Source organism: Bicyclus anynana, chromosome 14, assembly GCF_947172395.1.
Source record: "Bicyclus anynana chromosome 14, ilBicAnyn1.1, whole genome shotgun sequence".
NCBI classification, from domain to species: domain Eukaryota; kingdom Metazoa; phylum Arthropoda; class Insecta; order Lepidoptera; family Nymphalidae; genus Bicyclus; species Bicyclus anynana.
In genome coordinates, this window is record NC_069096.1 from 7,244,069 (window position 1) to 7,259,044 (window position 14,976).

At 38.6% G+C, this 14,976-nt stretch overlaps 3 protein-coding genes across 11 annotated transcripts in view; 2 read left to right on the plus strand and 1 right to left on the minus strand.

Moving 5' to 3' along the window:
- Positions 1-7,777, plus strand: part of LOC112044467 (fibrosin-1-like protein) — a 111,329-nt gene extending 103,552 nt beyond the window's left edge. For 5 of the 8 annotated variants that reach the window (XM_052885477.1, XM_052885479.1, XM_052885480.1 and 2 more), the window contains 7 exons: positions 1,126-1,267; positions 1,861-2,057; positions 3,299-3,411; positions 3,999-4,243; positions 5,246-5,377; positions 5,646-5,708; positions 5,820-7,777. In XM_052885477.1, coding sequence (XP_052741437.1) covers positions 1,126-1,267; positions 1,861-2,057; positions 3,299-3,411; positions 3,999-4,243; positions 5,246-5,377; positions 5,646-5,708; positions 5,820-6,770 — 1,843 coding nt within the window. In that variant the 3' untranslated portion in view covers positions 6,771-7,777. The remainder of the gene's footprint in view (positions 1-1,125; positions 1,268-1,860; positions 2,058-3,298; positions 3,412-3,998; positions 4,244-5,245; positions 5,378-5,645; positions 5,709-5,819) is intronic. The other 3 variants (XM_052885476.1, XM_052885475.1, XM_052885478.1) reach the window with 3 other exon arrangements.
- Positions 7,778-10,950: 3,173 nt separating this feature from the next.
- Positions 10,951-14,068, minus strand: LOC112044434 (NADH-quinone oxidoreductase subunit B 2). Its single transcript, XM_024080274.2, has 4 exons — positions 13,919-14,068; positions 13,502-13,812; positions 12,126-12,314; positions 10,951-11,537 (listed from the first exon to the last, which is right to left on the minus strand). The coding sequence occupies exons 2-4, from the start codon at positions 13,804-13,806 to the stop codon at positions 11,399-11,401; spliced, it is 633 nt and encodes a 210-aa protein (XP_023936042.1). The 5' UTR covers positions 13,807-13,812; positions 13,919-14,068; the 3' UTR covers positions 10,951-11,398.
- A 369-nt stretch (positions 14,069-14,437) lies between these two features.
- The window catches only part of LOC112044468 (cell cycle checkpoint protein RAD17), a 9,084-nt gene continuing 8,545 nt past the window's right edge, over positions 14,438-14,976 (plus strand). Inside the window, exon 1 of one of the 2 annotated variants that reach the window (XR_008251446.1) lies at positions 14,438-14,684. Coding sequence is in view for 1 of the 2 variants with exons in the window: in XM_024080333.2 (XP_023936101.2) it covers positions 14,676-14,684 (9 nt within the window). In the remaining variant the exon portion in view is untranslated. The remainder of the gene's footprint in view (positions 14,685-14,976) is intronic. The other variant, XM_024080333.2, reaches the window with a different exon arrangement.

Sequence of the window (14,976 nt, forward strand, 5' to 3'; positions counted from 1 at the left end):
TCAATCTCATCTGACTTTATTGTATGTGCCCGGTTTACCACTCTTCCTTCAGATAACTTTTTAATCCCTGTAATTTGATTGAACTTATTACTGCGATATGATATATATATTAGGCTTCTGTAGTAACAACTTCTAGACGATACCAAATAACCATTCATTTGGAAATGTTCTAAAATTTTTGTCTGATTAATACCTATCCTACAAAATGGAATATTTTTGTTCCCTTTAAACTTTAAAGAGAAATTATTTGAATATTTGTTTGCATTGAATAAGCTCTGAAACTACTGGACTGATTTGAAAAATTCTTTCTCCATTATAATCCTACATAATCCCAGATGAATATATTATTTTATTCCTGTGTTCCCACAGAAACAAGAAATACGCGAGTGAATATGAAAGCTAACTTGTGTTTGCATAGATTTGACCTAAGATGGAAAAAGGCATTTTCATTGTCTAGTCTTGTTTTAAATTTTTCCAAGTTGTTGAATCAAGGAAAACAGACAACATATAATAATTTAGGTTTATATGTAATATTTAAGGAACATATTATGTATGTAAAACCTTAAATTAATTATATAACCAGAGTTGCAGTTGCAAACAATGCTGTATCATCCTTATGCTGCAACTTTTTCAGCTGAGACTGCAATGAGAACATGGAGGCTCTAATCGTGCAGACTAAAGTGCACCTTTTACTTGACACCTTGGATTAATGTTAATTTAAATTAGTTGGTAATAAAATTACATTATTTTAAATATATTGTCTTAATCGATCGGCATTTTCAGGTAGGTAGTTGAGGCAAACGCTCTGAAATTGATTTTTATACCATTGAATATTTAAAGAGTAAAAGTATAAAATAAATAAACCAGGTTATTTAACACTTTAAATATTCAGTTTAAAGGTGTGTGCAAAATTACAAATTGGCTCCAGTATATTACAGCAAGAAACAAAAATCTCACTTTGGAATTCAAGCCAGGTGTCCAGTTCTGTGATAGGACTAGGAAAGGAACTTGTCCATAATTCAGCCTGCCTCAAATACTCGTACCTACTCAAGTGTCTACCAGCTCTCCAGCTGGTTAAAATATTTTTTTTATAATAATTATAATGTGATGACCGATTGGTTTCAGCAGCAACATCAGCAGTCTGTCGCGCAGCACGCCCGCGTCGGGCGGCACAGGCGCCGCGCCCGTGGTCTCGTCGGCGCTCACGGCGCCCATGCCCGCGCCGCTCGTGGCCCCACTCGCGGGACCCTTACCAGCACCTTTACCTGTAAGCTGATCTCCATTCTAGTTTAACACGTTCACTGCGTCAACATTAAAAAAAAATATATTTTTCTGGGGTTCGTATGAGACCTGATAAGTCACCTAAAATAAAAGTTTTGAAAATAACTGGCATCTTTCTCAAAACGCAAAAAGTCGATATTTTTGCTACTACAGTGCATTGAAACCTATTTTTTTATTACACCATTGAATCAAGCAAAAATAAAAATAAAAATAAATTATGCCAATAATTAAGTCATAAACAAAGAAAATTAAAAATAAAGACATACGCGTCGAATTGAGAACCTCTTTTTGGAGAATTGTTTTTGGAGTCGGTTAATAAAAGTATCCCACACAGAGCAGCAACGATAATCGTGTTGTTTCAACAACACGATTGTCAAACATTATTAAACAACACGATTATCAAACATTATTAGTGTGTGCATAATTGTAGATGTGCAGTTTTGCTGTTTCAATATATACCCAGTTTTTAAATTTTGTATGACTTTTTAAATTAATAATTAAGATTATCCCGTGTAAGTTTTTAAAATTAAAAACACATTATTAAATTACATTGATTATAACAATGTGCCACATTTCCAGGGTCCAGTTCCAACGTTAGGCGTTTCAAGTGCACTAGGTCCATTGTCTACGGGGCTCAGCTCGCTGACTGGGCTGGCTGCGCCCACGCCCACCGCGCCGACGCCCGCCGCGCCGCACCTGGCCCACTCCCTGGCGCCCGTGCCCACCGTGCCTAGCATTAGCTCCAGTGCCAAGCCGCCCGCGCACTGGGGGGTAACGTGAGTATAACCGCTGCTAACCGTCAAATAGTGGTATAGCTAGCCACGGACTAGAATTGAAATAATGGCACAGGTTTGGTGGCCTGCTATGACCAAACCCACATGCCCAGTGTGGTAATTTTGGGCATTAACCTTTTTTTTTTATTGAAAAGAATATTTGCCATATTTATAAATATGATCAATATTCCCATTTCCCTCCAAGTAGTCGGGAAAGACTGTATTAGGAGTGGGTACGACAATAGACCAATGGGGCGGGGATCAAACCACCACCCCTTGATGATGAGCTATTGAGGCTCTTTATAGATAGACATTAACCACAGCTTCTGGTGCCTTAAGACTGTGATGTTTTGAAGTCCATACAAGAGGCCTGTGTCCAGCACCGGGCGTTCATCGGTTAACAATGATGAATCTGCAGTATTTGCGATGTATATCAGAACAGTACAACAGCAAATTATATGACATGTTAATTGCATTATTTTGTAGCCAGGTAAATAAGAAATGGTTGTTCCCAGACATGGTTGAATATAATAACTTTTACATATTGATGGGCTAACCCCATAAAAGCATTTACCGAAACATATCTGGCAGCAACCTTGTTTGTTTTGTTGTTCAAAAGCTGGATCCAGGACTCGATCCTAGGATGGACTTGAAGCAAGCTTTCTTTCTTCAATTTTCCATTTGATATCTACTGGAGTTGGGAAGTTGGTGGAATAAGCCATTAGTCCCAGAAATTATTATACTTAACATGTAATAGTGCTTATTAAAGAGTTTGATATCATCACCATAAACCTGCTAATCTATATTGATTGAGTGATGTATAAAAGTAGAATGCAAAAAGTCCTACAAGAAGGGAAGCCCGAAGATAGTGACGGCTTCCGATGAATTCAGATTAGAACACATTCCTTCATAGATGCAATAACCCCCTGCCTACTCTGAACAGTCATTCCGAACAATGTATTGGAATTTTACATTTTGTACAAATATAATATTACTAATATTATAAAGCTGAAGAGTTTGTTTGATTGAACACGCCAATCTCAGGAACTACTGGTCCGATTTGAAAAATTCTTTCATTGTTAGATAGCCCATTTATCGAGGAAGGCTATAGGCTATATATTATCCCCATATTCCTACGGGAACAGGACCCACGCAGCTGAAACCGCGCAGCGTCAGCTAGTTAATATGTATAGTGCATACATACATACATGTATATAGTTACTTATGGTATCGTTATCTTCCAGCAGGTCCACAGGCGCAGAGCGCGCCGGATTTGCGCCCGCGCCGCCGCTGTTCGGAGCGCCGCTGCCTCCGCCTAACCCCAACCCCTTCTCTGCAGAGTCACTATTTCAAACCAGTGAGTAAAGCATATTGTTTTCTGGCTGGCGGGAGGCTTCGGCCGTGGCTAGTTACCACTCTACCGACAAAGACGTACCGCCAAGCAATTTAGCGTTCCGGTACGATGCCGTGTAGAAACCGAAAGGGGTGTGGATTTTCATCCTCCTCCTAACAAGTTAGCCTGCATCCATCTTAGACTGCATCATGACTTACCATCAGGTTAGATTGGAATCAAGGAAACTTGTAAATTAAAATAACACAATAATATTAAAGAGGTGAAAGTTTGTGTGTGTGTGTGTGGGTAAGTATTTTGTCCTTTCCTCCTCCTTTAAGCTGCAGCTACTGAAATTTGGTATGGAAATAGATTTTATTCTGGATTAACACATAGACTACTTTTCAACCTGGAAAAATCCATGGTTCCCGCGGGATTTGTGAAAAGTTAAATTCCACGCGGGCGACCGCTAGTTTTGCGTTTGCGTTTTATCCATTAATTACGGGACTCCCTGTATAATGAAAGTATAACGTAAAATATAAATGGTATTGCTTAAATAATAAATAAATAAAATAAACAACGATTTGATTTGATATAAATAACGTAAATTCCAGGTCCTGGTGCGGATCTCCTCCGGCGGGAGCTGGACAACCGGTTCCTGGCGGCGGCGGGCGCGGTGGGCGTGCGCACGGAGCTGCACCACCACCAGCACCAGCACACGCACGTGCACCAGCACCCGCCCGCCACGCACGCGCCGCACGCCCCGCACGCGCCGCACGCCCCGCACGCGCCGCACGCACCGCACGCGCCACACGCGCCGCACCATCCGCATCAACTGCTGATGCCCCACGCACCGCTGGTGAGTCTTATATGCTACTGTAGTTAAACTTCTTTACTGACATGACATTGACTATTTATGCCAATGCCATGTTATAGGGGCCATTGTAGGATAGTTAAACATCTTTACTGACATTTTCTTTGGGGAATAGAAAGCTATACTTACTTGGCTATTTATGCCACTGCCATGTTATAGGAGCCATTGTAGGATAGTTAAACATCTTTACTGACATTTTCTTTGGGGAATAGTCTGGTGAATGTGTCACAAATTAAACGGATTGATAGAGAAAACTATTTGTAGTATGAGTGTTTTTGATTTTGCACACCCAATTACAGAGTGCTACAATCGCTAATTGCGTGCAGTGGCATATGATACTTTTTCATTTTGAATAAAGAAATAAAAGAATTGACTACATTTTCATTTGGTAATTATCCCATTGTTCTGAATTAAATGTTGCATAATATACAGTAAGTAATTATGTAAAGTATGTAAAAAAAAATTCATCTGATCATTAAGAATGTATGAAGGCATTGTAAATTAGGTCTATTAATGAAGCCCTTATCATTTAAGAAATGCACTTTTATTACCCTGAATAAAATAATAACAAAAAGAAAATTCAGTCTTGCAAGAGGTCTTTTAGATATTTTTCCTGTTTTTAATAACGAAATTCCTATAACATAGACAGGTCTTCTGGATTGTTTTTTAACATTCTATACAATTGTTGTAATTTAATAAATAACTTCAAGTTATTCGTTATTTATCAAATTAAATATCCAAATATAGACTCTATTAGTTTTCATTCTGTTCTGTCCCACGCTCTTCTTTTCTGATGGTTATCCATCAATAGGGAAAGAGTTTAAGGTTGTCTGACCATCTCACTAGTTGTCAGTGCCAGCCAAAGATGATTATACTCTACTTGTCTTGTTTTTCTCAAAACTCGGCAAAATGTATTGATGCTTAATGGAAGTGTATAAAACTGAAATTGAAATATAATATACATATTGAATTTGTGCCTTGTTTCAGTTCAAAGATGTTGGAAAAATGACGTCCCTTTACCGAACAGGCCTCAGTCTCGGTTACCCGTATTCTTCAAGTTTACTGCACCCCACGGCGCCCTACGTGCCGCCCGCGCCGCTCACTACGTACGCTCCTAAGGTAATTCAACCGTTGCCATCAGAATTGCATCACAAATATTTTTTTATTCTATTGTATTTATCAAGATTGCACTTTATTAAGTGTCATAATTATTTTTTTCATTTCTTTGTCACTTTATTCTCTATGGTTTTTAAGGTCCGTATTAGAGTAGTTTTTTAACTAATGTCCCATGTTTCATTACTATCATATATTTAGAATTCTCATTTAGCTTAGTGCTTCCCTCTTTATTTGCTGTCATCATTAACATTGCCTCGCCTCATGTTAACAGCCCGTAGTGTCGGCCGCAAGTGACTCCGCTACTAAACCACCACCACCACGTGCCGCGCTCGCGGTAGGTTTCCTTTCGCACTTCTTTTCGTGCATGCGACATGGTTTATATGTTTTATATTAGCACGTTCGCAGCTCGCTGCGACACAAAACTAATCGAAACAATCTCGCGCAGAAAACCGGCAAGTGGAACGCCATGCACGTGCGGATCGCGTGGGAGATCTACAACCATCAGCAGAAGGAGAAGACCGGCGGCGCGGCCGTCGCCGTCGGCGACAAGGACAAGCTGCGCGCCTTCCCCGCGCCCGCGCCGCCGCCGCCCGCCTACCGCTCGCCCTACGAGCTGCCGCCCGCGCCCTACCTGCCGCACCACGCGCCGCTCGGCCTCGTGCGCTACCCCGCGCGCCCCGCGCTGGCGCCCGCCGAGCGCCACCTCGGCGTGCCGGGCGTGTCGCCCTTCGCGCGCTACGGCGCCGGCGCCTTCCCGCCCGCGCCCGCGCCCTTCGGCTTCTCCGCCTACAGCCGCGAGCTGGCGCTGTCGTCGCTGCACGGCATGCACCACGCGCCCGTGGGCTCGCTGCACGACGCGTGGCGCGGCGTGCGCCCGCCCGCGGCCGCGGCGGCCGAGGTGCGCCGCGAGCACGAGGAGCGCGAGCGCGCGCGCCGCGAGCGCGAGGAGCGGGAGCGGCGGGAGCGCGAGGAGCGCGAGCGCCGCAAGCTGCGCGAGCAGCGCGAACGCGAGATGGAAAGGGCGCGGACGCGCTCGCCGCTGCGGAACGGCGCGCCTGAAGCTCCCAAGGAGGAGCGGAAGGAGCCGCCGCGGCCGCCGCCCGGCCTGCCCGCCTACCCGCCGCCGTCGCACTGGGACCCGTACCGGTTCGACCCGCTGCAGCACATGCGCTTCGCGCCGTTCGTGGAGGCGGCGATCCGCGCGGAGGAGGACCGCGCCAAGATGCTGAACGCGTACGCGCACCACCAGCAGCTCAAGGCCGGCCCGCTGCTGCACCGCTCGCTGCCGGGCGCGCCGCTGCCGCCGCTGGGCGCGCACCCGGCGCTGGGCCCGCTGGCGCCGCTGGGCCCGTCGCTGGCGCCGCTCGACCTGCTCAAGAAGGAGGAGCCGCGATGATAGCGGCCGCCCCCCCGCCCCCCGTGTACATAGCGAGAGTGACAGTTCGATTAGTTCCGTGTATCGTTTCGCAGTATCGGTTTAGAGAATTATTTATTGTAACGTCGCTTGCGGACCCCCGGCGCCCGCCGGTGTCATGTGCAATATAGGACGAGAGCGACCCGCGTCGCCGCCAGCCTGTACACTAATGCTTGTTTATTTACATGAAAATATCTATCGAGTTGTTATTGTGACCATAATTAGTTAATTATACATTAAAACGCTGAATTATGTGAAAGATAGGATTATCGGAATCACTATCGATATAATTATACATATTTATATATACCTATAAATAAAATGTAAATATTAGCTGTAAATTAGTGTTAAAATATAGAATCGGTTTATTTAACGTCATACAAAAGAAAAAAAACCCATAAATTATTATTCTATCGGAAGTTCAAATTACACTTCCGTTAAAAATCTCATAATGGATTTTCAATTGTACCAGTGGAGGATTATTTATTTATTTATACTTATTTCACTTTTCAAGTAGTAGGATCTACATTTTTTGTTACAGTAACAGTTGACATTTCTTAATGCATTTAAAATATGTGATATTATTATATTGTGAAATACATTTTGTCTGACTCCCAGAGTAGTGTATTTGCAGCTAGATAATGTAATAATTAAAATCATGTTATCTATTTCCTAACTTATTTTCATAATAGTACATGTTGAGCTAACGAAGCTTCCATAAAATTAAAATATGTTTATCGTTTACCTTATTGAACTCAATGTGTGCCATTAAAGTCTTACATTAATGGACGATAAGTCAGACAAAATTGGAATTGTGAATTATAAAAACCTGTTTTAGGGCACATTTGATGATTGTGTTTTCATGATTTTGTGAAGGGTAACTCAGAAATGTATTATAGTTTATACAAAAATCATTCTGTATACTAAAAGTAAATGAAAGCTTGGTGCGATTCAGAAAATACCATTAAAACTTTTGATTTTTATACCAACATGGCTTTATTTTCTTACTCCTTTATGCTGAGATGACCATAAGACATAAGATCATAAAGTGTTGCAGCAAATATTGCATTACTAAGAAACTTTCCTTATGCTTATAGCAGGGGAGCCCGGGATGCTGACTTTGCAGTTACTCGAGCGTCATGGGGACCGACTGCATTTGGTAGATTAGATGATAGAAAGAATAAAACTATATATACTTTTTTCCATCTTGTACCGAATCATAAATCTATGCTTTTTTCGCTTTCAGCGGTGAGGAAAAAAAACTACAGACTTTAAAGACGATTTTTATTACTTCGCCTTACTGAAATCAGAAAACATGAGCGATAAGTAAAAAATTAACTGTACTCGTAATAACAGAAATAAGGGTTTTATTTTGTAACTTTGGAACCCTCCCATTCCATTATGCTCAAATCGTCAGATTTTCGAAATGCACATCTTTTAGCTATCAACTCACCTACCTTATCTTAATCTGACGTGCTTTTTTTGGTTGCCTTGCGAGGTACTGAACAACGAGCAAGGTATATTCCCGTATGTTGCAAAAATCCCCTCTTCGGCTCCCCTACTATTGGAAGTCCATGCAAGAGGTCTATATTCAGCAGTGGACGTCCATCGGCGGATAATGATATGTCATATGCTGAGTAATATGATGTCCTTAACTCCTTATGATATAAGATCAAACAGGGTTGCAGCAAATATTGCATTACTAAAAAGCTACAAAACTTTCCTTTTTCTTATTTGTTTGTTTAAATGCCGAAGAAGAAATAGAAGCATCCCATTTTATACCAATTAACTTTATCTGATTCAAGCTTAGACCATTCTTATTAATGGCCTAAGGTTTCAAGACTTTGTATGGAGTGAATGTCTTACTGATCGAATAGTGTCAGCTAGAAGAAACTTTATGGTTGAAGATGTTAGGTACTGATACAACAAACCTGAGTTTATTATGAATTAGCGGACGCCCGCGTCTTCTTCCGTGTGGAATTTAGTTTTCACAAATCTCTCGGGAACCATGATTTTTTCCGGAACAAAATAGTATAGTAGCCTATAGTGTTAATCCATGCTGTATAATATCTTAATACCAAATTTCAGCTAATTCGGTTAAGTAGTCGAGGCATGAAAGAGTAACAAACATTCATATCATCAAAATCGTTTTTGCAAATCTCATGAAACCATTGATTTTTTCGGGATAAAGTAGCGTATGTGTTAAATGTTAATTCAGAGTAAAATCTATTTCCATTCTAAATTTCAGAAAAATCGCTTTGGTAGTAGCAGCATTATAGAGTAACAAACATCCATACAAACTTTTGCGTTTATAATATTAGTAGGATTCTGCCTTTTTTGGAATAATCTGAAGTTTGTTAAACAATGACCATATTTTGATGCATACTTTATTAACCAATATATCAGCCAATTTTTAATGATCCGCTGCAGGGCCTGTGCCAAGACATATCTTTCGAAGATAAATAGATAAAATTTCAACCAATGGCGGCGTGATAGTCGCAGTCCTATCTCTTTCGTCCCAACGCAACGAAAGAGCGATATTTCCGGTAGCGATGTAATTGGTTGACTTGTCTATTTCTCTGCACGAGCTTATCTTGTTGGTTGCATATTAGCGCCTCTGGCCTCGCTCCTTAAAGAACAGACCTTAGGCCCACTCAGTACTGAGATTTTGCAGATTTACTGTAATCTCAGAATACAGAAAAACACCAGAAGCCACGTTTAGATGTCATTATATAGCGTGCAGTGTGTCCAAAAATTGTAGCAACATCCCGCACTCTTCGCATTTCCCACCCGCGTGTACATGACGCTGTTAAATTTTTCCCTATTTTGTGGTAAAGGTTCATAATGTTAGAAGGAAAACAATAATTCGTTCATCACATTCAATGTTAACTTACATGGTAAAAAAAACAGTGGGACCGGTTTTCTAGTGATTGCTAAGAGTCTTGCTTGGAAAATTAATATAATTATTATTTATCTATACCTTATTTGCAAAATTGAATGACAACCGCTTAATGTTACTGCCCAAATTTAAAAATGGGCGCAATTTTGATTTTATTTAGGTATAAATATAGGACTGTTTTTTTTTTTAAATAGATATTTTAGTATCACTTATTCAAATTGAATGACAACCGACAAACAAACAAATTTGCAAACAAACACACAAACAGATAAGAACGAACGAACTTATTATAATATAGTAAGCCATTGTTCTTTGTAAAATTTTAAAGCTTTAAGATTATTTTACACTTTCTTTATCTGCGCTGATTACCGCAATTTTATTTCAACTTACTTGCCGGAACCTATGCCTACCTATTTAGTTGATTAATATTTTACTTAAATAATAAATCATTGATTAATATTAAAAGTAGGGAAAATCAAAACCATTACATTGGCAACACTTACAAAATGGAGGCATCGGTTTCTATGACAACGAAATTTACGTAAAAATTATTCATTATTTATCATAAGAATATTAATTTGTGCTACTTACACGTGAAATGTGATCCTATCCAGTTTCTTTTTTTTACCAACGGCATTTTTACACGAAGGAATAGCACAAGACGGCTTAATTTAATTAAATTTGTCACCTGTATAGCACGTCAAACAACACGACAAACACAGAGTGAGTAATCGCTTGGTCGTGTACTAGCTCATAAAATGTGTAGTTTAAATGGCTTCACTTCTTTGCGCTATCACCCCTTCTGGTGTTTTTCTGTATTCTGAGACTGTAATGTTTGACATTGTAACTTCACTTCACTGACATAATTTTTTTTTTGTTTTAACGGCCTCCGTGGCGCAGTGGTATGCGTGGTAGATTTACAAAACGGAGGTCCTGGGTTCGATCCCCGGCTGGGCAGATTGAGATTTTCTTAATTTGTTCAGGTCTGGCTGGTTTGAGGCTTCGGCCGTGGCTAGTTACCACCCTACCGGCAAAGACGTACCGCCAAGCGATTTAGCGTTCCGGTACGATGCCGTGTAGAAACCGGAAGGGGTGTGGATTCTCATCCTCCTCCTAACAAGTTAGCCTGCTTCCATCTTAGACTGCATCATCACTTACCATCAGGTGAGATTGTAGTCGAGTATCCCTTGACTACAATCTCACCTGATACTTGTAAAAAAAAAAATGCTTTTAGAGGCATGGTGAAAGAAAACAAAACAGCAATTGCCGGGTCAGCTAGTTTTAAACCGTGTATTATTCTATAATACCGCGGACGCTGTATTTCTGTGATGCCTGCAAGGTAGACTATTAAAAAGAAAATTTGATTATTTTAGAAGACTGTTACAAAATTACTTGGTGATACTGCAATTACTTTATTATTAAATGAATTCATCTTACACATATATGTTAATAGACAGGTAAGTTAATTTGAGTTTCAGAAACAGGATGCAAGGCAAACAATAAATAAAGCAAAGTTGATCTATTATTATCTCTATTTTAAAATAACACTGGATACGATAGTTTGCTTGTAACTATAAATTGATTGTAATATTATGATGAAAAAACTAATATCACAAAGGGATTAAAATTTTCATCTACTTTTTATGTTACTGCGGAAATGAGAATAAATAGCAATATCATTTATGTTCATCATCTACATAATAGTTTTCCTTTATTTTCGGTACCAAATTTGAACTGTCTTCATTCTCTTGACTTTCTTCTGTAATTGAAGGACTCCGTACAGTAAAGCTTCAGCTGTGGGTGGACATCCGGGGACATAAATGTCAACAGGCACTATACGGTCACAACCTCTGTAAATAAAAACAATAACAATTAAGTTTAATCAAATCAACCAGATTGGTAATCAAGCTTAAGTCTGTACAAGTATAATAAACACTAACAACCACACCCTTAAGATCAGAACATGAAAATAAGAATGACGGTAGTAAGTCCCCAAATAAGATCTAGTACTATTGGTATATAGTCAAATACTCGTATACTTCTCATAAAAAAATAGTAACAGCAGGTACTGTTCAGGCTACCGCAAGTAGTGTTTAAATTTTTTTTGAAGAGAAGTATATCTTGTTAATAGATCAGTTGCAGGTTTTCATTATGGTAACCTTAAACATTCTACTTAAACATTATAAGCAGACATATAAAGAATTCCAGAGACCTGTTGTAGATATATGGCACATGCATGTAGGCTTTCAAAATTGTTCAGTAAGCAATAATTCAGTGTTTTGTTAGTGCCACAATTAGTGAAAACCAAGCAGCTATGTGTATTCTAATGTTGCTTTATTATACTAGCCCTCAATAAACTCTACTGTCAGCATCATGCAAAAAATGTACAGTCCCTTTAGTGATGTTATATAGCTTTTACACTGTATATTGTTTCTTACCTAACAACTGAATAGGAATAGTGATAGTAGCCACCGCCATTTGCACAACTGCCCATAGATATAACCCATCTTGGGTCTGGCATCTGATCGTAAACTTTCCTGAGTGCAGGTGCCATTTTATTAGTCAATGTTCCAGCAACAATCATCACATCTGTCTGACGAGGTGAAGCTCTGAACACCACACCATATCTAGAAAAACAAAATATTAAGGTTACTATAATTATTATATATTCTTTACTATCAAAAAGCCCTGTGGATATGACCTCTGCCTCCAATTCCAGAGGGCATCGGTTTTAATCTGGTCCGGGGCATGCACCTCACACTTTTCAGTTGTGTGCATTTTAAGAAATTAAATATCAAAAGGTGAAGGAAAAACATTGTGAGGAAACCTGCTTTCCAGAGAATTTTCTTAATTCTCTGTGTGTGTGAAGTCTGCCAATCCACATTGGGCCCACATATTGACCTAAGCTCTTTCTTATAATGTGGTAAAAGTGTAAAAACAGAGTTAATTATTTGACTGTGCTCTATAGGCCCTCTAGACTAGCTAGAACTTGACAGATAAAAATAACTCCACTAGTTAATCACATTATTTTTACAGTAATATTACATACATATAATAATTTATTTCCTCTGTGTATTGTTGTGATATTACTTTGTAGAGACTGGTCATTACATTGTATAGAATTTGGTGGCACTGCAATATTATTCTTGTTTGTGGGTATGGAGCCATAATAGCCTATGATTTATATTTAATTTGTGGGATTTACTAACAGCCTGACAGGGTCAAATGTATTGGTTTACAAAGGTCAAGGAAATTATTGTTTAACATAAACAGCTCACTGCTGAGCTCAAGTCTCCTCTCAGAATGAGAGGGGTTAATATATTCATAAATATAGCTGTCTCTTTTATTGTGATCACATTAATATAAAACAAAGTATTTATACTACAGCCCTTCTTCATGAATACTGTTTACCAACAAAGAAATTAAAAATGAGGGTATAAATCACTAGTCATTTCAAACCTAATAATAATTATAATGAACTCGTTCTTAAATTAAAGAAAATAAATTTGATTAATAAGCTTAGAACAATTAGATATTATGGTTAATATATTTTGTATAGTAGAGTCTAGAACATTTTATAAACAAACCATACATAATATAAAATAAATTAGTTATGAAATGGCATACATTTTCTACCTTCATTTCTAATTTCTCTGTTGGTAAACAGTACTCATCAAAAAAAGGCTGTAGTATAGGTAAAGAATGTTTTACCAAATGAAAAATTCCTTATAGCATTTTCATTTCAATAACCCCTTTTAACTACTTATAACCAGTAGTGTTTTTCAGTAAGTAAATATGCAATAGTTTACCTTACCTGTCCATGTCATAACGTGGAGCAGCTATGTGCATCATCTCAACAGCACAGCAAGCTAAGCCAAAGGTCATGGGCCACATAGAGCCCTTCCTGCCCCAGTTCAGCAAGTCGTCCAGCCGAGCCACCGCATATTCAGCCATGTTGCTAGTGTCTTGGAAAGGGGAATACGGTCTTCGTTCTTTTGGATCGGGTGCCGGCAAATGAGTTTGTCGAATTTGATCTATCATGGGGGCAAATGCTCCTTTCTTTACAACCGAAAGAACGGTCGAAGGAGCCGCAGCTCCCAAAGCCTTGATAGCTTGCATTTTCACCTGCAACGTAAATACGTAGAAACATAATAACCTTTACCGCGCACTTTTTAGGGCGAAATCTTGACACGGACACTCTTTACTGAAAATTTAATATAATTTAACTTACAACTTTAGCACATCGGCTATAATATTGACTATACAACTTAAAATATCTTATTTAGAAAATTAAAAATATTTTACGTAACTAAAAGAGCATTTACAGAGTTTGTTCATCGAAATGTCAATGTCAAATACATTACATACTTTTATTTTCAGAATTATGCAAAATTATATTTTTAAATGTACTCTATTATTAAAACACCTTATTTATAACAAATTCAAATTAAATTAATTTCAAGTGTCATAAATAATTACTTTTTTTTGTTTTTGATAAGAAGTAAGAACTAGATGAATACTGCAGCAAGCTTTCTAAAGTTAATGTTTGTTCAGAAAGATAAATGAAAGCAATTACTGTGTCATGTAAGTATTTATAAAAAAAAAATTATAATTAAATAAAATTATAGTAACTTAAACACTTTTCCTTATATATATCTCCTAATAAATATTGATTTAGCCATAAGATTTAGCTAAAAGATAATAAAGTACAATTGATTCCGAACAATACAAACACTGTCAGTCTTCGTCCTTCAACTGTCAAAGTGAAATCGAAAATTCAAAAGTCAAACTCAAAATTCAAATTTTATACGAGAGTGCGTAGAGGAATTGTAATTTTGTAAAAAAGTTTAGTAATTAAATATTAAAAATACTACAACAACTATTAACTACGTCGAAGACGAACCGAGAGACCGTTTTAAACTAGATCTAAATTGCGTCTAAATATTGATATTTTAATGACACACGCTCCTGTTCCGCAGTAATAAAAAATGCAAAAGGTATGAACAATACCGTCTTTACCATAAGGGCACACGAGGCCTGTGCCCAGGACCCCCATTCTTAGGGGGCCCCGAAGGACTGACAATATCAATATCTTTCAAAATATTGACTCTAAGGATATATACTTAATAGAAGATTTTGCTCAACAGAAATCCCAAAAGAAACCGTTATCGTAATCGTAAGCAAAAAACCAGCAGCATTAACTACATCAATAATGACATATTATTATATTATACTGTATTTGATTACCTTTATTAAAAGATCATACTTAGTAAAAAAATGTTACTATAA